This window comes from Sorex araneus, chromosome X (assembly GCF_027595985.1).
Source record: "Sorex araneus isolate mSorAra2 chromosome X, mSorAra2.pri, whole genome shotgun sequence".
NCBI lineage: Eukaryota > Metazoa > Chordata > Mammalia > Eulipotyphla > Soricidae > Sorex > Sorex araneus.
In genome coordinates this window covers 219295455-219320789 of record NC_073313.1, presented here as the reverse complement: position 1 = coordinate 219320789, position 25335 = coordinate 219295455, and the positions used below count along the sequence as shown (strand labels likewise).

At 33.2% G+C, this 25335-nt stretch overlaps 1 protein-coding gene across 1 annotated transcript in view; it reads right to left on the bottom strand.

The window, feature by feature from the left end:
- The window catches only part of FSIP2 (fibrous sheath interacting protein 2), a 102102-nt gene that overhangs the window by 22506 nt on the left and 54261 nt on the right, over positions 1-25335 (bottom strand). The window contains exons 11-13 of the mRNA XM_004601382.2: positions 14964-23829; positions 3848-13311; positions 963-1442 (exon numbers count right to left, since the gene is read on the bottom strand). Of these exons, the coding sequence (XP_004601439.2) occupies positions 963-1442; positions 3848-13311; positions 14964-23829 (18810 nt within the window). The remainder of the gene's footprint in view (positions 1-962; positions 1443-3847; positions 13312-14963; positions 23830-25335) is intronic.

Genomic DNA, 25335 nt, shown 5'->3' with positions numbered 1-25335 from the left:
GCTTTTAATTTGAACAGAGTTATATATTTGCTCTTTTTTTTTCTCGTTCCTTTCAATTTGGGGGTTAACCTAGAAATAAAGTGATCTCAGAATTTTAAGATAAAGATGTTGGGACCCTTTCACCAGGAAATCTTAAACTATGCATGAATTTAAAAACAAGAACAAAAATGATACTTCTGGTACAGATATTTGGACAGAGGCAACTGAAAGGATCTCTGACCCAGATCATTAATTGGAAAGTCTGATGTGAATTAAAAGTTGTTTACATAATTTAACTAAGAGCAATGCAGCTCTTGAGATACAAGACTTAAGCTTACACAAAATATGTGGGGTTTTTTTCAATTCTTCCTATTTTGGTCTCTCTTTTAGTGACACTTTGCCTATATAGTTTGCCTTCACACTTACTGTTCAATGGATATTCACATTACAAATACAATGCAAAAAATGATAGAGCCTAATGCAAAAAAAAAAGGTGCAAATACACTTAAATAGCAGTTTTAAGTAATTAGATTCTATTTCTCTAAGACTAATAATCTCCTCGCTTTAATTTTCCTGTTTGGGCCTCTACATGTCCGGGGTTTCTTTCCATTATGTCAAAATTGAATATTTTGGCTTTATTTATCTCACAGTTGAGTATTGTGGCTTCATTTGTATAGTTATCACACTCTCATTTTTCTTTCTTTCTTTTTTTTTTTTTTGGTGGGGAGACACATACTGAGGTGCTCGGGTCTTATTCCTAGCTCTGTGCTCAGTAGTCACTCCTGGTGTGGCTCAGGGATCATACATCATGCTGGAGTAGAACCTGGTTTGAACAAGAGGGAGGCAGACAATCTGCCTGTTATACTATTGCTCTGGAGTTATTATTTATCTTACACTGAACACTGTAAACTGAGAAAACTGTCTAGAATCACTTTTTTATCTGTAAAAAAAAGATTTTTATGATTGAACTTCTCTTCACTTACCTTAAACTGCAGCTTTTTCTCTGAAGAAGAGTGAATCTGCGCTGAAGTTGTGGAGTGTCTATCTGTATGAAGCTTCAGGACAGTTTTTTTAATTTCTTCACCCTTAACTCCTGGGATATTACTCAAAGTGGTGTCGAAATTTTTGATATTTACACTGGATGTGGATTGACAACATCTGCTTAATGACAACATTTTTTTCAGATTACATGTGCATAACATTGTTTTGGGAGAAATATTTTTGTTTTCTACTGGTTTCATTGCTTCATCCATTTCAAAAGGTTCTTCAAAATCTTCTTGTAAAACTTCACGTATAATAACCTCATCTTCATCAGAATCATATGTTCTCTCTAATTCCTCTTGATCAATATCATGGGCTACCAGTCGAATAATTAGATCCTTTTTGGTGTGAACATCTTTTAAAAGTTCTACCTTGGTGATGTCAGGTTTTCTTATATTTTGAAATGAATTTCTGCAAACAGCCTGCAGTTGAAAGTATGAATATTTTTTAAATGTCTCAATAACTTTTATGTGTTTTAACATAACTATTTTAGTATGATAAGCAGTTTCAACTTAAGTATTATCTTCAAAAGTCACTTAGTTTTATATTAGCAATATATTAAGAAACAAAAGTTTGATCATTTAGTTTTGTTCAGAGATAATATTTATCTAGCATTATTGACTACACAGCTTAAGGAAAAATCTAAACTTTTTTGTTTGAACTCTTTTTTTTCCACAACAAAATTTGCTTTACAAATACTTTTCATTTACCTTGAAAATTTTGTTACAGTAGTAGTAATGATATACTTATCTATTTATCATTGTTAGGGAGTTCATAGAAAAAGTTAATGTATGTTATATCCCCCTCCTATAGCTCTATTTTTGGTGGAGGGGGTTTGAGCCACACCATGCTTAGCTCAGAGTTTACTCCTGGCTGTTTGCTCAGGGTTCACTTCTAGTGGTGCCCACTGGAATTTATGTGGTGCCAGCAATTAAACCCATATGATCATGATTGTAAGGCAAATGTCTTAATAATTGTCCTATATCTCTGGCTGAATCTAAATGTTATTAACAAAATAAAAATGTTATATTATTTTCATGTCTTTTAGAAATAGCCCACTGTAGCACTGTAGCATTGTCATCCCATTGTTCATTGTTTTGCTCTAGTGGGCACCAGTAATGTCTCCATTGTGAGACTTGTTACTGTTTTTGGCATACTGAATATACCACGGGTACCTTGCCAGGCTCTGCTGTGTGGGCAGGATACTCTCGGTAGCTTGCTTGGCTCTCCGAGAGAGACGGAGAAATCCAAACCGGGTCGACTGCACGTAACGCAAACACTCTACCCGCTGTGCTATCATTCCAGTCCAGAACTAGTCAAAAACCTAAATTTTAAAGGACTTTGAGTCTTTTCCTTATTTTTCCAAGGAAAAATATTTTCCAAGAGAAACTTTTGACTATATATCTTTATTTTATGTATCCTGCCTAATAAATTGTTATTTCTGGTTTTAAATGTATAAAGACAAATAAAAGGAAAAACACATATAAATGACCCAACTTCTGTATCTTTCAAGATGTCATAAAAGCCAGTTTTTCAGTGAGTGTCATAAAAATTACCTTTAGTAGAAGCAAAATCAAGAAAAAGGCTCCTCAAGAAATAAAAACCATCAAGCCATGGTAATTGCATGAAGTTAAAAGGGTTTGGGCCCCTGCATCATATATGGTCCCCTGACCCTTGCCACAAATGATTCCCGAGAGAGAGAGTCAGGCTCAAGCTTGAGCATTGCCAGGTGTGGCCACAAATCCAGAAAGAAGGGAAAAACAATTTTATATTTCCTTTGAAAGTGTAAGGGACATAAAAATAATTTTACATGTTTCTAAACTTTGATTAATGTATGTGACTGATGAATTGGGAATTTGTTACCTCCAAACAGGATATACAGACCTGACGTAGAGCTAGCAAGTGTCTATATTTTCTTCTCTAATCTACTGTTCTTTGATCCTTCTCAATGTCTATGTATGAGATGTAAAACTATGGTAACAAGAATGGTGCAACGTCTATATCTTAAGGGTCTTACTCCAAATAGATACTTTTATCAAAAGGTTACCAAATAATATGCTAATACAATCTGCTAATATGCTAATAATTTAAGGGCTGCAGATATAATGCAGAGGGTAAGGGTTTTTGCTTTACACAGGCAGACAGGGTTCAATCCCCAGCACCACATATGGTTCCCTAAAACCCACCAGGAATGCTCCCTGAGCACAGAGCCAGAAGTAAGCCCTGAACATAGCCAGAATATAGTGCCAAAAACAAAATAGCAGAAAATTAGAGTATCTGCATCTATAAAAATGTATAGAAGAGAAAATAAAATGGTACTTAATAGTATAGAAAATTTTTTAGAAAGGCTAATTGAGTGGAAGTTAGAAAAGAAGTATCCAAGTTTGTAACTATGTGTTTGTTGATGGATTGATTTTACAAAGTTCTACTGCTAGTCTTCTGAGTTTGATATTCTATTAAGTGGCTCTTTGAAATACTTTTATATAGTCATAATGAAGAGCTATAAGAATGATATGAGGTCGTATTTTTTTCTGGATCATCAAATGATTGTTTTACTACTAAAAGTATGTTCATGTATTATACAAATGAGCTTATAGGTTCATATATTCCTATTCCTTAAAAAGTATGTAAGATAAAGCTGATTGTCTTGGGGAAAATAGCTTGAGACTTCTAGAGTGAAGCAATAGGTTATTTGGAATTCCCATACAACTATATTAGTAAATTGATGAACTGGTATAATCAATTATCCTATTGAAAAAGTCAATAAACAAAAATACAGTTGATAAAGGATCAGAGAACTATTTTATGCTGTTGTCCCTTCACTTACCTCTAAGGGTTTTGTATCTAGTCGTCCTGTTCTATCCAATGAGATCCGTCTTTCTTTCTTTATCTTCTCTACAACTAATCCTGATGTGTGGTAACTTTTCCCACTTATTGATGCTTTTCTCAACTCTGTTATACTATGTCCTGTGGTTCTCAAACATTCTGCCTTTAGTTTCTCAAGAGGTAGTGTTTTTACAGAAATTACTGCTAAGTGTTCTGCGATAATGTCTGGATCAATTTTGATTGGTCTATTCCCTATATGTGGAATTATTTTAACTTCTGAATCCTCTTCAGATAAATATATGTCTGAATTTTGGTCCTCATGAAGACTCATATTGCCAGCATGTTCCTCAGCCTTTTCAAGAATTCTACTCGTGTGTAGGTCACTAAGTACACCGGAGCTCTCTATGTCACTAAGTGCACCGGAACTTGTAGGCGGGTTAGTTTCTAATGAAATATTTGAAACACTTTGAATAATTAAACTAGCCACTTTTTTAGGGAAGACATTGTTTGTATCTCTTAAATCATCATAAAGTTGCTTCTGGTTTCCAGATTGTTGCAGTACTTTATTATATACAGTATCAATTACACGAGAAATAATTTCTATACTTTCTGAATTTAAAATGTGTTCTTCAGGATCAGATGTGATAAGATTAATATTACTTTTGGAAATTTCAGTTGTCACAGATTTTGTCAATTGAGATGCAATTTTGTTTAACTCAATCTTTGATATTTTTTTTTCTTCTTTGCTTGAGGCACTTGGTAACTTTAGTACTTTTGCCAAGAATAAGGCTAGTGCTTCTTCTAAAAATGTGGCATCTAATGTAACACCTTTTTTGGATAAAGATTTATCCTGAGACTTATGTTCATCCACAATTTTGATCACTTTTTCTATGATTTTGAGAGCTTCCAGAACTAACTGTGAACTCGATGCTTCCTCTACTTGAGGTTGAAATTCAGAATTAGCAACTTCCTTTATCATTAAAAACCCTATTATATCAGATAGGACATTGCTCTTACTCATTAAATCTTTAAATACAGAAGTAAGTGAGCCAGAATGTTTTAAAACTTGGGTATAAACAGAGTCAACAACTTTTTCAATTGTTGCATTGTTGGCAGAGTTATTAGTAAGCAGTTCCTTGACTGGTGGTACAAGTTTAATATTACTTTTTGAGATAAAGTCTTGTAATGAATTTAAGATTTTTGAGGCTATATTTTGCATTTCAATTTCTAGAGATTTGGATTTTTCCTTCTCTGCTTTTGGAAACATTGACAGGAGCTTTGCTAAAAATTTTATAGCAATTTCTTCAATTATATTGTAAGGCAGTGTATGACAATATGATAGTCGATTCTGGGGAGTACTAACAGTTTGGATAACACCTTTAAGAATATTTTCAACAACACTGTCAACTTCTGCACACTGATGTGGAGTTAGCTCTCCAGAAAAGTAGTTCTGCAACTGATTACCAGTAACTTCTCGTAGAACTAAATCCACTATGGTTTCTGAAAGAATTTTGCATCCACTGGATACACAATTCTTTATTATATCTTGTGATCCAAACTGTGACAAAAGATTATTATAGATAGAATCCATCACTACTTTAATAATTTCATCATCATTGGGATGTAAGCATTCTACATACTGTATAATAATATCATCATCTTTGGAGATCTCTGCTTTAATTGTACTTACTAGCTTGACTTGAAGAAAATCCAGTTCTGTAAACTGGTCATCCTCTGAAGTTTCTGCTTTGGCATTATATACTGAGGAGAATATTTTAGATAAAAGAGCAGAAATAATATTATCCAAAAATTCATGATTCAGCAAGATAGTATATGGTGATGATGTTTGACATTCTTTGCTTACTGTTTTAACCATCTTTTGGATCTTTTGAACAACATCCTTTGATTCCAAAGGCAAGCATTCTGAAGCTAAAACCTCATCACAAAATAGAGAATCAAGATTATGTTGAAAAATTTCATCTATCATTGCACTAGTTAATCTTTTGGCGAAATTTTCTCCATTACGTTTTATATTCTTACAAATGGAGTCTTGCGATTTGAATTCCTTCAAAATATTGCATATAGAGGAGTGAACAATTTTGTTGACTAATGTTTTATCAATTTTTGATATTTTATCTAGGAAAGGTCTTCTAGTTGATGAGGGTTTCTTACTCATTTTATGCGCATTTGACATTTTATTCACACTTAGCTTCTTAGAAGTGCTGAATGATGATTCGTCTGTATTCGTGGGAGACAATTTAGGAATTTCTGACAGTTTACCAATAGGTGAAAAAGACTGGCTTTCCTTATCTGGACTAAATACCTTAATTTGAGCATCTGTAAATTCTTTTAATAATGTTTCAATAAGTTTCACAGCTGTGTTATAGAGCTCAGTTTGAATTTCATCATCCTTTACATTTTCACTTTTATATGTTTTTGTTTCTGGTGAGGAAGAAAAGATCAATTTCTTAATCATTTCAGTAATAACATCTTCTAGAAATTTAGCCGGGAAAATCCCAGGTTTGCTCTTTGGTGAGTACTGAAAATTGTCATTCTTAATCGGTTCATTTTTAATTTCCTTAATTTCGATTTTTTCTTTTTTCTCCGGCTCCCACTCCTGTCTCGTTTGCTCTTCTTTGTCTGTGGCATGTTGATTAACTGAGGGTTGTAAGTTCTCTGCTGTAACAAGCTGTTCAAAATCCCTGACAGACACTTGAGTTGAAAGTGATGCTGTGTCCCTTGGAAAACTTTTGCTTTTTGAATTAACTGTTTCTTGAGAATTATACATTTTCAAGACATTTTCATAAATGTTTTCTGTGACATTTTGAACATGTTCATAATCTGAGTATGGATCGTCAAGTGTATCTACGTAGAAGCATTTTCTGTCCATGCTATCTGCTTCCTGAGGGATTGCTTCCAACACTGGCTCTGTTGTAGTCTGTTTATCATTCATTTGGGGTACTACAGGCAGCTCACTGAAGTTGTCACCTTTTTTCAGTGACCTTTCTGTTTTGTTAGTCTTCTTTTCATTGCCTATTTCAGAAACTGACTCATAAACTTCCTTCTTAGATGCTGTATCATTAGTAAATACTGAGCTTTGTTCATATTCACTAGTAACTTGCTGCTCTTTTTCTGAAGACATTATGCCTTTCTTCTCAGACTTACTGTTCTCAACTCTCTTCTCAGGTCTATTGTTTTCAACTGTAACCATCAAATTTGGCTCTTGAATAGCTTCACTTTTCACACTAGTATTAGCACAAGTAACTTCTGATGCAGTCTCATCTTTTTGACTTGGCATTTCTGTTCTATTTTCATTGTGCTTTTTGTTAACCATACCTGAAGCTGACCCTGATAATAGGCTTGTCATTTTTCTTTTCATAATACTAGTTATAGAAGTAAATTTCAGGTCTTGGTTGCCAGACTTTTTTGTGGATGTTTTCTCGGTTTTGAAACTTTTCTTTTTATTGCGGTTATTTATATCTGTTTTCAAAGGAGTCAACAGGTTTTTCTGCTCTGAAGTTGGAGAAATGTGCTTCTGTGGTTTTTCTGGCAAAGTTAACTGGTCTGCTTTCAGACATCCACTTACCTCAGTTGGAATTATTTGTGGAAGGTTTTGAACTCTTTCAGTGACGTTATCTGGATTTAGAAATGCAAAGAAGGTAGAAGACCAGTCGCCTGAAAACAAAGTTTGAATCTTGAATGCAGAGATTGCCTTCTGGAGTAAAGAAGCAACATTTTCTATAAAAAAGTTGTTTTTATCATTATTATGAACATTACTTGATCCATAATTTCCTATGAATTGATCATACACGAAATTGGATACCATATCAACTGTCTCTTTATCAATTGATGGAAAAGAAAATTTCTCTTCAGCATTTGGTAGAACTTTAATTTCACTCTTCCTAAATTCTTCTATCAAAGAGTTTACAAATTTTATAGCCAATTCAAGAATATCTGGTTCTGCGATTTCTTTTTTTTCAGAATCTTTAGTCTTACTTGGAAGACAATAAAATTTATGAACAAGATCAACTACTACATCTTCCAAAAATTTTGCTGAATATAGTGAAGGATGTTTCTTTTCTTTTCCATGTTTAGTAGGAATAGAGACATTATTAGAATCAGGTAAATTACCAGAAAATGATTTTTCATCATGTAAAAATGGCTGCAGATGATGATCCATGATTTCTTTTATGATGAAACCAGCTATTTTAGTAAGAAATGAATCTCCTTTTTCAGTTTTACTTTTCTGTATTTCAGCTTCAAATTCAGATTTTTTCAAAATATTATTACATATAGAGTCAACAAAAGTTTCAATTTCATCAAATTGCTCACTTTCTGCATTCTGCTCTGCCACAGCAAGATGGATCTCATGTTCAGAAATTTCTTCTATGATTTCATCAGTCAGCTTTGAAGCTGCATCCATAAACTCAGAATCCGAGGAAATTTCTTCCTTGTCTAGTTTACTTTCTGTGTTGGTTGAAGGGAAGAGATGTACTAAAAGCTTGGAAATTATATCTTCTAAAATAGGACGAGATAACACAGTAATGCATGATGGCAAGGCATAGCCATCATTCATAACATTACTTAGCACATTTTTTATGATATTATCAGCTTTAAGGGAAGAATATGAAGAAGATATCAATTCTCCTGAAACTAATGATTCCACTTGATAATCATACATTTTTTCCAACAGCAAATGATATATTTTCTTTCCAAAACAAACAGTCTCACATTGCATAGCCATGTGTATATGAGCCATAGATTGATATTGATCTAATATTCTTTCATAAATTAGATTCACTGTTTTTTTAACCATTTCTTTATATAGTTCTGAAAAACACATAGCTTTATCAAAATTATCTGCAAGTAAAATCTCTGATTTGGTGAACTCCAGAACAATTGATTTTACTAATGTTGTAACAATGTCAGTAATTTGGGCTTTTACTCTACTTGGGTTTTCAGCAGCCAAGACATTATGTGAGAATGCATAAAAGAGTTTACCTAAAAGCTCAGAAATTACTTCTTCAAAGAAGAAGGTTGAGTTCACAATGAAAGACAGTTCTTTTTGTTTAGGATTTGTTGCTGTTTTTTTAGAAGTTTGATCAATTGTGCCTGAAAAACAAGTTTTATTTTCAGATGAAAATGACTGAAGATGATGGTTAAAGATTTCTTTTATTATAAAACTTGCTGTTTTTGAAACAGGTATGCTACTTACTCCCTTCTTATCTTTTGTAAGAGAGCGGTAAGTATTTGAATATGAAAGATCAGCATAAATAGAATCAACCATAGATTGAATATCTTTTCCTGAAATCAAATTTTGTTCATTTCCATGGTTCGTAATGCATATTGCATGGTTTGAAATGATAGACATGATTTCACTTATCAATTTTATGACCTTATTATTAAAATCTGATTGAGAAATCTCTGAGTGTTCTGTACTAGAGGCTAGTGGATTCACATGGGACATAAGCTGAGTGACAATTTTTTCCAAATGAGAATGTGACAACATAGTAGTATATATAGTCCGAGACTGTCTTCGGTGTTTTGATTTAACAATGTCACATTGCAGTCTTTTTATCAAAGCATCTGTATTGAGTTTGGAGTGTGACTTAAAAGGAAGCTTTGCTACAATATTTGCATGGATTTGGAAACCAAAGCTTTCAGTCAGTATGATTTTAGTTATCCTTGCAGCCAATGTCTTTGTGTCACTTATAAAATCTTTATCGGGCAATATTTCCATTTCATAGTCTTGTAAAACTTTGCTATACACTGTGTCAATAATATTTTTGACATCTTCTTTGGCCACTGGAGGCAAACAATATTTCTCTTCAACATTCTCAAAAATGCTAACTTGGGCTTTCGAAAATTCCTCTGCTATCAAATGTATGAGTTTTTCAGCTTTGTCAAACAGTTCATCATCTGAATCTCTTACTGGTTTAGTTTGTACAATGCCTAACGCCCTGTGGAATATTCTACATAAAATCCCAGAGACAACATCTTCCAAAAAAGTTGAGGAATAACTACTTGCATAAAAACAATTCTTTCTAGCTTCACAATGTTTGTCTGAAGAAGTCAACGACTTTCTACCCACAAATGGCAGAAGATGTTTTTGACAGATGTGTTTAATGATAAAACCTGCTATTCTATCAATAAGATCATCATTTACACTTGTGATATTTTGCTCAGGTGATTCTTCAAACTCACGGTTGTGTGAAATATTCTTAAATATTGAGTCAACAAGATGCTGAACATCATCTTCTGAATAAACACTTCTGGCTTCTTCATCTTTTGAGAATCTAATTTCATGCTGGGAAATTTTCATTCTAATATCACTGATTAACTTTGAAGTAATTTCATTGAAATTATCTTTTGATCTCTCTTTTGGCATTTCTTTGATTGAAATGTTAGGTGCAGATGGAAAGATTCTATATAATAGTCCTCTGACCATGTCTTCCAAAAATGTATATGGAAGCAAGGTGTTATATGAAGATAAATTTTGACTTGTCTTAGTAGATTTACTCACATTATTGATAATATCCTGAACAATATTTTCAGCTGCTGAAATAGAGTAAGAAGAAGTAGAAGAATCCCCAGAAAATAATGGGTGGAGGAGGTAATCTGAAATTGCTGCTACAACTAAATTGGTAATACTTTCCACAAAAATATCACTGTTTCCAGGTGCTTCATCAACTTCAGGGTACAGTCCTTGTTGTTTTAAAACATTTAGATAAACTGAGGTGACAAGTTCATCGACAATATCTTTATCTATGGAGGGGTAACACTTTTCCCTGTCATCATTTATAATGTGAGTTTCAGTTTTCCCAAAATGTCGATTTATTGACTTTACTAATTTTTGAGACATGTTTTCCATATCAGTTTCAGTATTATGCCTTGGATTAAAAATTTTTGATAGAAGTCCAGCAACAATTTCCCCTACAAATTGATCAGGATAAATCCCTGGCTGTGATAGTTTTGGAGGTCTCTGAGAATCTATGGATTCACTGATAACCTGCTTAACCATATTTGATATTGCATCCAATGGAGATTTTGAACGAGATAAGCCCTCTCCCTGCAAAAATGGTTGGAGATGATTTTCAATAACCTCTTGGATAATAAGACTGGCTATTTGGTCGACCATGATCGGACATTGGCTAACTATTCTTTTCTGTATTGAAACAAGAGAGTCATCCATCTGCATAATATTGCTATACACAGAATCCACCATCCTTTGGAGGTCTTTTTCTGTATATAGGCATTGATTATCATATATAGTGAACCAAATTTTATGTTTTGAAATTGCTGACTTAACTTTATCTACTACATAGGTGAACATTTCATTAAAATCCTTACTCAGGTGAATGTTTTTACCCAAAGAGGAAGTCTTCTTGGGTGAAGGAATGAGTTGTGGCAAGAGTCTTCTAATGATATCTTCTAAAAATGAAGGTGATAACATGGTGGTATAACGTGAAACTTCGTGTTGAAAAGTGAATTCTTTCAGTTTACTTTGAAGTTTTTCCAGTATAACTTCAGCATTGAGAGGGTGATATGAACTAGGAGTAAGCTTCGTCCTCAAACAAGATGGAAGTTGGTAGTCTAAAACCTCTGACAATATGCCATTAGTTATTTGTTCTACTATTGAGGTATTCTCATGTGCTAGATTACCACCACAAGTAACTTCCAATTTATATTGCTGCAAAACATCATAATAAACTGAGTCAACAATCCTACTAACAATTTGTTTATGGAATTGTGGGCAACACAGCTTTTCTTCAGCATTCCTTAAAACAGTGACTTGAGCATTATTAAACAGATTCACTATTCTGTTGATAAAGAATGTATTCATTTCATTGAGCCGAGTCACAGTAATAAGTTCATTCTGACCCCAAAGTGAAATGGAGAGATTAAAAAACAGTCCTGAAATTATTTCCTCCAAAAACGTGGCTGAATAGGTACTGGTATTCATTTCTCCTAAATATAATTTACTCTGATTTGCTTGTGTGTCCATATTGTTTAGTCCCTTTCTGTTAACATGTGACAAATTAGGCAATTTAAATGAGTATTTCTTGGCAAATGGTACCGACATTTTGGAGCCACTCCTCTTGGTACAATCACCGAGAAAATCTCTCAAAGCAAAATGTTTATCACTTGTGAATCTTACAGAGCCTTTGCTTTGAGTTAATTCTGTTAATTCAGGGTTCTTTGCTTTTATGAAGTTAGAATTTATTTCTCTTGTTCTATACTCTAAATGCTTGTTTGCAGGAGGTGGATTTTGGGGACATTGTATACAGTGAGATAGATTGTCCATCAGTGATTTAACCAAGTTGTGGGAAATATCAGTAAGCAAAGAGTCTGATAACAATAAATCTTGATTCATTTCTGCCAAATTTCCCAAAATGTCTGACATATAATATCCTTGAAATTGTTCACAGTCCATAATTCTTTTTTGATCATCAAATTCTTCATCTTCTACACTTTGAAACATCTCTAGACACTGTTCTTCCGATGTTTCAATAGAAAGTGCCCCATCATCAAGATTTTCATAAAGAGTGTTTGTGCATTTGTCCAGAAGTGATCTAATAAGTTTCTCACACACTACATTTAAAAGGAAAACTGATTTGGAGGTGAGCCCTAGGTTATTTTCAGGCATATAATCATTTGAGGATAAAAAAAATGTTCTTGCTACTTTATCAGAATCTGTAACCTCATTTTGGTGCTCATCTGGCAAAAATAAGTCAACAACAATATTAAAAACCTTATTCACTATTTCTTTGGATTCCTGATTCTTTAGGTTACCAACAAGATTGTCTAACTTATATGCCAGAAAGTTTAATTTATTTTTTTTGATTATACGATCAAGTTGGTGAGCAGATGACTCCCAATCTGTAGAATTTTTTTGTCTTTCCAAGGGATTTGTTTCATTGCAAATAGGCACACAACAGTTACTAAGCATAGCAAATGATTCTCTCCCTTTTTCTTCAAGGTGGTTATTTAACCCAATTTCTTTGGACAGTACATAAATTATTCCAATTAAGATATCCTGGAAAAGATCATCAAAGTCAGCAGCAAATATTTCAGGGCAATACACATACTTTTTTCTTGAAGAAAAAGGTTTGTGTGACATATTATCTTGTATAATGTTACAATTGAAGAGAATTTCAGTAATAATTTCAGAAACACTTAATGCAAGTTCTCTGATGGAAATTATCCTGTTTTCAAATACTTGAGAGTCAATTGAAATGATCTTGTTACATGCTTCATCTTGACTTTTCCATGTCTTCTCTTTTTCTCTATCATCTCTAGTACTATCAGAAATGCTTGAGATTAAGTGGCAAATGACAGAGTCACTGAGGTGGTCACAAAGTTGATAAAGTGAAGAATCATTGTACATATTTCTTAAAGGCCGTTTTGATTCATGTTTTTTCCTTAAGAATGTAGGTATAATAGACATTGTTGCCTCACTGAAAACTTAAAAAAGAAAACATTATTAATTTTAGCATTCATAAAATGTTTTATGTGTAATCTTAAATATAAACAATTAAACATAAAATTTTCTTAGCCTATCTCACACTTTCTTTTGGTCAAATGGCACATCTTTCTTACATGTTTAGGACTTGTATAGAGCAGGCAAATTATTTCCAAATTTAGTGTTATACCCTATCCTGTTTTCAGTGATCTCAAAGAAACTCCACATCGTTATTTTAAAATCTTCAGTCAAAATATTTAACATTATGTTATATTTCTGGTAAGAATGCTAAGGAATTGTGTAGTTAACTAATAACTAAAATATAGGAGTGAAAAAGTAGCTAGGAGCTATTTCTTGGAGCTATTTCTATTGACTGTAATATCAGTAGTGCTTTAATTCTTACAGTTTGTTAGATGGCTGCAGTCTCAGCCAAGTATACAGGATCCTATTTGTATATATCTATATAGCCAAGTATACAGGGCCCTATTTCTATTCAACAGAACATTATTCATTGCAAATTATATAACAATTTGTTAATTTCAAGTTGTTTAGTAGCACCTAGAATATAATTATTTCCTCAGAGCATCCTCAGTATTTGGAATGAAATCAGCTCAGATCATGTGCAAATGAATGATTTTCTATTAGTTTTGACCAGTTAGATAGGCATTGGTCATATTGAGATAGAGTATGAGGAAAGAGAATTCCATATAAAGGGAAACATGAATTCAGGCTCTGCAAATATCTGAAATTAGATACATTTGATCGAGTCAAATACCAATGAAACAGAATCATGAACTTTTTCTTTCTCATTTTTATATTTTTCCAAATTAAACTAGATTGTGTTTGGAAAAATTCTATCTGAGAAACTAATTACAGACACAAAATTTTCCATCATGAAAGAATATCAGTTTCAAGGGAGGAAGATAACCTCTTTGCGCTCGTGGATAAGATTAGTAGCATGAATTCTCTTATTCAAATCATTAACATGTGAAGTTTCTAGACTAGTATGTAACAACTAGTTTGCAGCTAGAATTAATGATCAGGTTCATGGCTATAACATTACTAAATCAATAAGTTTTGATAAAAGTATATGATTCAAACTAATACAAATAGGCATTCTTAGAAGGGAAATGCAGGTAACTTTTTAAAGATATTTAATTGACTTAAATGTTAGAGTACTATAACTAAAAGCAATTTCCAATTACCAGACTGAAAACAAAACAAAATGCTTAATACCACTGTTCTTATAAACCGATAATGGTAAATAATGGTAAATCTCTCAAAGAAATAAATTATAATGGTAAATCTCTCATAAAAATAAATGATCTGAATCAGTTAATTATACATTTAATACAACTATAAATAAGTCATGAATGAGGACTGCAAAAAGTCTCTGATGTTCAACAAAAATCCTCTACTTCTAAGTAATCACATTCTTTTTCTCATTTGAAATTATATAAAAAGGAACAACTGGCACTTTTCAGATTTAAAAGCATATAAAAGTTTAACTTAATTTTTTATCACTGAGAGCTAGGAACTAGATACTTCATATCCGAAGGCCATATTCATTAAAACAGTAAATATAGATTACTGGATGGGAAACTTTAAAAATGTTAACTATTTTTCTAAATTTATTTTATAATTTTTTTCTTACCTCTTGTTTTCAAGTTCTTGAAATGTGTGATCACAGATGTGGTTATATGTTTTGCTAGCAAATGAATTTCATTTGGACCCAGTTCATGATCAGAAAAAGAAAGGACATCCAATTCCTTCACAGTCTTTATTTTGGGGTACAGGTTGGTTTTCCATTTGTGCAATAAAGGAATATTTTCTTCCTTGATTTTAAGCTTTATGTTTTCTTCTTCAGATGTATATCTGATTCTTTTATCACACATTCTTAGCAAACTTTTCTCTTCACTCATTTGTTTTCCAGGTAGTACAGACAAAGGGTTTTGCTTTGATGTGAAAAAGGGTTTGATTGTTTCCATGTTTTCATTTGTGTGAAGTTGACTTGGAAAGCCATAACTTGACAGCACAGTATTGACAATGTTTTCTGCAGCTAAACATATTTTGAGTGGAGAAACTGTTGTCTCAATGTGATTTGGCACAGCAACAGAATTCAGGCTCTCGTAATGAAACTCTCTTGGATTTTCCCTTTCCCCCACTTCTATGAAAGCCATCACATCTTTTAATGCTGTGTCTGTGGATTTGTTTGCTTTCTTAAACAGTTTTTGTAAGACACTACCTTCAGGGGGACAACTATTCTTTTTCACATCTGGATTAAAAGGGCCAAAGTCAGATCTTCTTGGGCTGTAATTTTGTGAGTTGTATCTGTAGCATGATGGCATATGTTGTGACTCAGGTCTTTGCGTTGGTTCTGAGCTTTTAATTTTGTTTTCTACAGAGGCCTTACCATATGCAGGTAAAGCTGATAAAGACCTGTATCTGCTATTTATATCTTCATCTGAATAAGACATCAAATGAGGTCTATTGTTATGTGAAAGATTATTCTTCAAACTAACTTCTTTTAATTTTGATATTGGAATTTTCAGATTAGTTGCAAATTCCACATGATTAACAATGTAAGTATTTTCAACTCCTTGAAACAAAGTCTCCTTTGGAAGATCTTTAATCAAGGACTCACGAAAATGTGCGCAATGACTCATCAGCGTACCAATGATCGAACTTGCTGCAATGTTCTCTTTCAATATGCTAACTGAAGATGGTTCCTCTTGACTTATTTCTCTGTCAAGTTTATTTTTCAGTAGGGCAAGCATGTCAGTGACAATATTAATGGCATAGGTAAGTAATTCTGAATGGAACAAGTGAACTTCTAAAAGAGTATTCTCTATGTTTTCCTTAGAAATATTATTTGATTTGGATTCATCAAACTTTTTCAGCCCTTGTGCTTTTGGCAACATCTTTTTGCTTAATAGTCGCTGTTGAACAGGAAAAAGGTTTTCTATGGGCATTCTCACTATTTCAGAAATCGCATATTTAGAAATACGTTTGAACCGCAAGTCTACAAATGACTCCAACATGTTGAAAACCTTTTCTACAATCTCTTTAATAATTTGGTTGCTAGACCCTAAATATATTTCATTTTTCATATTTCTGTTATAAGCTGGCACATTGCTGAGGGTGCCCTTTATTGGAAAACTGTATTTACTTTTAGTAGTAATGTGCTTATTCCTGCTTAATAGTGTCTCTTTACTATCTGGAGATGGCATCTGGGATAAAAAGCATAGCTGTAACTTTTCAAATAGCAGTTCGACAATTTTCCTTCCAAACGTATGAATTTGTGCTTTGGTATCTTCAGCTCTGGTTGATGTTTCCCTAAAATGATTGGCAAATCTTGTCTCACAGTCATAACAAGGTGGCAAATTTAAAAGAGAAAGAGAATAATCTAAGTCTTGTGCTTTTATTGAAATTTCAGTCAAAATAGTTTCAGCTATCATTAATAAACTACATTTTTTGTTTTCTGTGTCATTTGACTCTGTTTGCCATTCATCAATTTTTCTAAATATTCCTTCTTTAGAAAAAATCTGTTCTAGCTGTGAAGAAACATTTTCCAAGTAAAAACATGCTTGAGATTTGGCAAGGTGCCCTCCAGCAAGAGTGTTCTGTGAATGTTTCAGATCATCCAGATGTGAAAATTTAACTGGATGGGAAATAGTGTGGTTATTTGCAGTAAGTAATCCCTGCAAAATTGTATTAACAATTTTATTTGCCTCTATAATTTTATCAGATGGTAACCTTTTAACATTTGCCATTGTTCTAGCCTGCTTCACTCTTTCAAATTCTTTAACAATTTGCGTCAAGATTTCTATTACTATATCATTGGCATACATTTTTAGTTCTGAAATAGGCAATTTTGTCTCCAGTACATTTTTGGCATCTCCTGTTGATAGGATGTGTGGCAACCCAACATCAGGTTTTGATGAGATATCTTTTAGAGTCTTCTCCGCAGGACCCAATTTTATCTTGTTTTTGGCTTTAGCACTGCTAGATTCTATACGTGATCTTACTTTAAATTTGGGTGAAGAATTAACTTTTGATTTTGCTTTTAAATTTCTTTTGAAACCTGGCCTAGGGTTGCCCTTTGCATTTACTTTAGAATTTTTCAGCAACTCCTCAGAATGACTGTTAGGATGCAGGGATTCATTTAAATGAAATGAAGCAAATTTTGTGAGCTTAGTGAGAACCATTTGGACTAAATCCTTCCCTACTTGTGATGGTGAGTATTGCAAAAGATTTTTTTCAAATAGAGAGGCATTCTGACTACCTGCATGAGGATAAGTCTGTGGTACTACATACCTAGTAGAATTGTACTCTGACCTCCCTTTATTTTCTCTGATGCATGGTGATTTTTTGAATAATGTATCATGATCAGGTGTTCCTACTTCTCTACTTTTATTATATTCATACAATGATGTCAACACAACAGAATACATTTTCTCCAAAATACTTTCAAGGATATCATTTGCGACACTCTTAACATGTGATTGAAATAGATTTTTCTCTGTTGTGTCTGTTTTAATTTTAGAATTAGTTGTAAGGTGGGGGGTTTCACTAAATGAAGGCAAGTGATACAAGATTTCCATGATTCTTTGATGCACTTTACATAAAACTGTTTCCACTGTACTGAAGAATACAGTTTTATCTTTTTGTTTTGTTTCTTCATTTCTCATAAATATTTCTTCCAGAACAATTATCTGACTTTCATTTTCTAATATTACTTTGTTTTGTGCTAATGGATGCTGTGAAAGGAGTGAGATTTTGGTATTGTCTTCTTTTTGTCTCATTAATATTTCATCTGATGAAGTTTGTTGTGAAAATAAACTAGGGTTATCTTTTGAATAAAAAGTAATTTCCTTATCAGATTTTTTATCATATAAAATCTTTAAAATACTATTGACAATTTCACTAACAATGATATTTTGTTGGAAGGAAGTATTATTTGAATATGTATATGCTTTCTGGATTTCTAGATCTGAGTAATTTTTAATAAGCTTCAAAATGACACTGGCAATGATATCAGCATATTCCTTAAGACTAGCTTGTGATAGATGAACTGTTGGTCCAAGTTTTTCTCTGTAATTGATGAAAGTCAAATTTGTGGAAAAAGTTTCAGTTGCTATTTTCAGAGCATTTACGTTTGATTCTATTTGGCTTGACTCATGAACAATGTCATCTTGCTTACAATCTTCCAGTTCTCGGTTAACAATTGAATCTTCTTTAGACTGGAAAGCAAGAGTAATTAATGAATCTATTCTTTCTGTGGCAAAGGATTCTAACCTATTGAAAATTGTCTTAGTAATGAAGTCAGCATTTTCCTCACATAGGTCATGAACAGAATTCTTGGAGTTATTTTTCTCTATCTCAGTTATTTGTTTATCATCCATTATATCTGATTTTATATTTCTTGAAGGTGGGAAGCACACTGCTTTTCTTTCATTTTTTGACCCTACTATCAACGACTGTTGCCAATCTGTTTTTGGAAACATATCACAAATGGCGAGGGGAAAACTTACAGAAGTAGAGTCTTTTGGATTTATACCAAGCAAGACAGCAGAACGGAGATTATGGAGAACAATATCGATTATATCATTGGATATCAAAATAACATCTGACTTAGGAACTGAAAGTTTTGGAGTAATCTCTTTTGATCTCTCAATTAGCATTTCAGAATTTGTTACAGAATGTTCACCATCTATGTTATAATTCAGAGTAGGCTTTCCAAATGTAAGATTATTCTGGTACAATGTTTTTTCATAAATATCACATAAAATACCTTCTATGGTATCCTGTATTTGAAACTGAAGTACATCCCGATATTCAGTCTTATTAAAGAACATTTCAATAATTCCTTCTTGGTGATTTGAATCAATTTCTATTTCAGAATTGCTTTTGTCATATTTGTTTTTAGATGAAACAATATCTAATACTGCATTAACGATTTGACTTGCAATGTTTTCAGAAACCACAATATTCTGAGTTATGAGAGGACTCTCCGTTTCTTTATCTAATTCATGTTTGATTCCTTGTAAAATTTTTCTAGCCACTTCTGTAGCATGTACATTTAATTTATTTAAAGAGAGTTGAGACAATGTGTTGGTGTTTTTTGATGTAATATTATCCACTAAGCTATAAGAAAGTGAATCATCAGAATTTGAATCTTTGGCTGGCAATGCCTTGCTTACCATACTCTCATCTAACTGGTTAGGTAAAGGAGCCGAAACTGTGAAGTTGATTTGATGACAAAAGAGAGATTTTACCTTAGAAGTAGCAAAGGTTTCTAAATGTGTCAATACTGCCTTCACAATATCTTCAACTACACTTATTTTGGTCTGTTTGTCAATAGTGACTTTAGACTGGAGAGTACAGGAATTCTTATTGATCACAGTAATGGATGAATTTTCACCATATGTATATTCAGGAAAAGAAACATTTGCTGAAAAGCTGATGGTTTTATACCTATTTTCACTTGTATTTCTATCTGTCATGGCAGCTATAAAGAGTTTCTGAAATACGGTTCTAACCACATCATCTGCCACTACAGTGATATCTGTTTCAGAAACCAAAGGGCTCATTGTTTTGTCTACAAATTGAATGGATGTTTGAGCAATGGGTTCATTAACATTGTGAGGTAAGACACTTAGGTGAGAGAGGGGAAGGACATTTAAGTGATTAGTCAAAGCACCCTGAAATATTTCATTTAAAATATTTCTTACAATGGGAATAACCGGAGATTTCTGTGGTTCTTTGAGTTTCACTTCAATTTTACTTAATGTTCTCTCTAAAATTCGTTGTTTAAGGGAATTTGATTGACTTTCTTCTCCTTCTGGTGTTCTTTCTCCATTTAATTCTTCTTCTGTTTGTGCAGCATTTTCTACATTTGAATTTGTTTCACCTCCTCCAGGAAGGTAATTTCCATAGGTTGGTTTGTAATGAAAATTATTTGTTTCTGTCTCTTCAGGTTGAGTTTCATTAAATATACCTGAAGATACTGCATTTAAAATTGAATTAACTATATTCTTAATAACTTGTCTCTCAGGTGGCGTGTTTTTTATACTAGCTCTCAAATCTAATGAGTTCATATTTAATTCTGTTTGAATAGCTTTCAGAACAGTTTTTGCTATTTTCTTTGCATGCATGTATAAAGGAAATTGCATTTTTCCTTCATGTGTGTCTCCCAAAACATTGGTACTTTCACATTCCATCTCACTGAATTTCTTATTTTCATCATCAATAGAGTAAGAATTTTCTAAATTGACATTGGCAAACCTTTTCAAATTATCAAAAACCATATTAAGAATATCTAAAGCCACATCTTTCAGTTTATTTGGATGTACTACTTTTGTGTCTGCTGTTTTGGATGTTACAGTAGTTGTTTTTGCCATGCTTTTAATTACCTCTGTATTACCTTTCAAAACCGTTCTGGAGACTATGTTAGAGATAATTTCAAGGCATTTGCCTATTTCTTCAGTAATTGAAACAAATGATAGGCTGTCAGTATCAGGAGACTCTAAAAAAATTTTACATCCAGGGCTTGTGAAATTGTTATCTGTGTCGATGTTACACAGTTTTGCAAGGATGCAGTCTAAAATTGTTTGGGAAATACACTGAATATTAGACTTCAACTCAGTAGTTGCTTGCTGATCATCCTTCATTCTCTCCCTGTTTAGGTCAATACAAGATGTCAGGGAGTGTGGATGAGTTCCTCTAATTTTCCTTAACATTTCACGTAGTGTTTCCCCAATGCTATCTAACACTTGCAATGTGGCATTCTCTTTGTTATCTTTTCCACTAGACACACTGTTGAGACAACATGGAGTTGGAAAAAATTTTTTTAAAGATTTTTTATTATGTCTATTTGGCAAAATGTTTTGTTTACCATTGCCAGCAAGTCCATATGAAGTTTCAGGTGAAGTATCCCCTTCAGCTGTCTGCCTACTTTGAAGCAACTCACAAATAGAAGTTAATAACGGGGATGCCATGCTCTCGTCATCAATACTTGAGAGAAGAGATTCCAACTCATCATGGTCATAAAAACATCCTTTACTTGTGAGAGATTTGGTACAGTCTGTTTCCTTAAGTTTTAGGTTTTTCTTACCTGATTCCAGTTCATTCTGGATAGCACGCAGAACAATATTTACCACTTTTGTTGTATAATTACTAAGTTGAGACTGAAATGCAGGTTTCTCCATAAGTGAAGGTTTAAAGGTCATTTGCAATTTTGGACAGATGAATACTTTCAGTCTTTTTAAAACTGTGTTAATTATCTGATCATTAATGCCATCTATAAGTTCAGGCTGATTTTCTGAAAAATATAAAAGGGATGAATCTTTAGGATCCAAATTACATGAAGATAAACATTTCATCTTCGTTTCACTGTCAAACCATATATGTAATTCCTCTTTCTTTGGTGCTTTTTCAACCTTGTGGTGTGTGTCAGATTTATCTTGAGCACTTTTATGAATTGATGAGGAACTTTTTATTATATTGGGAATGCAGTCAGATGCACTCATGAGTATATCTAATACATCGTCTGTTATTTTTTGGACTACTGTACTAATTTCTGACGTAGAAAACATCTGATCCATCCATTCCTGATATGAAAATCCTGGAGGTTTTTCTGAAGGAAAAAATGAAATTTTCTGTCCAGTATTACTGTCTAAGTAACCAGGAGGTACAGAGGATAAATCCTCAAGCATTTCTGTTAAAATACATCTAACTGTGTTTTCTGAAGCCTTTTGTATTTGGTGCTTTTGATCTTGGGTGAAAATCATGGTATCCTTATTAAAGCAGGATTTTCCCTCCAAAATATCTTCACTGTGAAAAGGTGGTAGATCTGTCTTTAACTTCCTATCAGAAAAGGCAACTCTGCTACTTTTTCTAGCTGATTTTATAGGTGATTTTCTATTTCTTCTATTTTCAAAACACATGTCTCCTTTTGTGAATAAATTCTCAGAAATATGTTCTTCTGACATTTTATCTTCATCTATGAAAGATGAATCAATTACAGTTTTTACAATTTTTTCTATTTCTTCATTATTATCATCAGAATAAAGGACCATGCCAGGAACATTAATAGGAGAAAATGGTCTTCCTGACTGACAAGTACTGGCTAATCTAGTGCCAGTTAGTCTGTACTTTTCTTCAATATCAAAAGAATTTCTTAGCATAGAATATTTACATTTTTGAACATCCACTTTTTCTGGCTTCTTATGGAGCTCAGTAAAGATATCATCAAGTAGCTGAAGAAGTACTATTGTTTCTTCAGATGCACAAATTCTGTCATTATTAAGTTCAGCTTGTATATATTCTAATATTGTACCAATTGCTTCTTCTATGTAACCAACCAAAGAGGACTCTGAAAAAATTTTTGATACTAAATTTTGTACTTCTTGTTTAATAATTAAATTAGCTTCATCGGGCTCAGTACTGCATTTTATTTGGTTGGCTTTTTCATAGAATATATTTATTTGCTCTGGAAGTTTGGTTGCATTTTCAATATGAGGAGGTTCATTTTGATTACAAGATGTAAGAGTCATTAGCTTTTCTAAAATGCCATGTACCATATCTTCTGCAATATCAGACATGGGTGACCGTGAAGGTTTTCCATTTGATGAAGTGGGATTTTCTCCAATGTGTACCAAGTTTGATATATTGTTGCCTGAAATGTCTTCTTGAGAAGAAACCTCAACACATCTTTTCTCAACTGCAAAATGTAGCTTATCAAGTATGTTATCCACAATCTCTGAAGCTGCTGCAGAGATATCAGCGTTCGAGGACAACTCCTCTTTTTCATTCTCACACTGGTCAACAAAAACTTCAGCAGTTACAGAAGAAATAGAGGGAATGGCTTGTTTCAAATCAGACATTAGTTCATGAAATATGTTTTCTAAAATCAGTTCAGTTTCCCCTTTTAAGTAACATTTAAAGTTAACAAAAATATTTTTTAACTTTTCCAATTCATTCAGGACTTTTGCCTTTTTATCAGACAGCAAAGCACCTATTAAATTTTCTGTTTCAGTAGTAGCATCCTTTGATTTTTTTGCCTCTTTATCAAATGGTATTATAAGGGTAGTATCAGTTTTACATAGGACTGTCTCATCACATATCATTTTTGGTTTTTTACATTCGAGTTGACTTGTTATAGTTTGCCCTGACATGTGATAGTTTTTTCTCACAATTGTCCTTTCTACATGGGCAGAAGGTGGTTTTAAAGGTGTGTCTGGTTTCCTTACTGATATGTCAACTGCAATGGGACAGGGATCTCTCGTAAATGTTTTAGGTGTTGCAGTTGTATAGGTTTTATAAGTAAACTCATCACTACATGTACTACAGAAACTTGAACTATCTGAAGAGAGGACAGACTCATCAGACACCCGGTATGCAGTATTCTGAAGCCTTTCTTCATACTTTGTGATGGCTGGGTATAATATACTGGTCACTGTAGCTACAACCCAGGTCATTACATTCTGAATTATACTGTTCAGTTCTTTAGAAGTTACCTAAAAAGAGAAGCAAACAAGATTTTTTAATCATGAAGTTACTATATTGCGACAAAGGACTTACTTATAGCAAAAATGTTGAAATGGTTATAGAACAGTAAAGCATCCATTTGGAATTGAAAGTTAATAACAGGCTGATATATTCTGTAACGTGCAGTAAAGTACTTCTCTACACATTTTTACCTTTGAATATTGTCGGGTTAGCTTGCGTTTTCAGTAAATAAATTAATACCCAGGATCTGGGGAGTTAGTATGAGGGTTGAAGTGCATGTCTGGCCACTAATAGAATTCCTGGTATCACATGGCTCCTAGGTACCACTGGGTATAGCTGTGGAAGTCCCTACCAATTAGGTCCCTGGTGGCATCTAAAACCATAGGTTTGGTCCTACTAGCCCTAGAAGTGCTGGGCTAGTGCAGCACTGCATAACTGAACTGAAGCATTGAACCATTTGATCTGCACTGCCGGTCTAAATATCACTGGTTGTTAACCCATAAGCACTTTTTTGGCTTATCTCCTCCTTGAAGAGATCACAAAACTTTTTGTAGGGACATACATGTAAGTAGTTCTGTCACTGATAAAACTACTGGTTGCTATCTACCTAGAAAAAACCTAGCAAAGATCTAGCAAAGATATCTACCTGGCAAAGTTGGCAAGATTGCAAATAAATCATTATTCCTAACTATTGCCTGCAGTAGCAATGAATCAGTGATCTGTACATAATGACTTCTTGCAGGTATTTTTTTAAAAAATATTTAATAGACAAAAAAACCCAACCAAACTTTTAAAGATTTATGTAGATTAAATAGAATTATGGGCCAATAGTATCAATGCAAATAGTCTCAAAGGCTAATAAAAGATAATTAAATGGGGAAAATTACATAGTAAGTGAAAAATAAGAATATGTGGAACATAAAGAGTCCAGAAAATTCTTCTCTTAGAACTGAAAATAAAAACACAGAAAACAAATTTGAGTGTCCCTGTCCTTAATAATAAATTTTAGGCATAATAATAGAATGTGCTGCATTTTGATATATTTCTACTTAATTACTAAATTATAGTTTGGGAGCTTGAAAATAATTGTAATAGGCTAAAAAGTCTGTTTCAAATATGTTATTAACCTTGTCTAAAAGACGGATGTCTGGCATATTGGCACTGGAGTCACTAACAGGATTCCTGAAATTTGGCTGTTATTTAGTGTAGAATTATTCACATTACAGGTCAACACTCTACTATGGTCCTTGTAGTCACAGCATTGCTGAGCTAGCGCAGCACTGTATAACTAGATTGAAGCATTAGTCAAAATTAGACAATCAGAAAAAAGCAATATTGGCTTAGCATTTCAGGAGCTACCAGGACTAGGTTGGCAGTCTTTGGGTACCTTGATGGATATTTACAACTGACTGCATGGAGACCAAACTCAGGTTCTTGAAATGTAAGTCATGTAACTCTAACCAAGAATACTTTATCTGGCTAAAGTCTCACTCAAACCTGAAGGAATCATACAT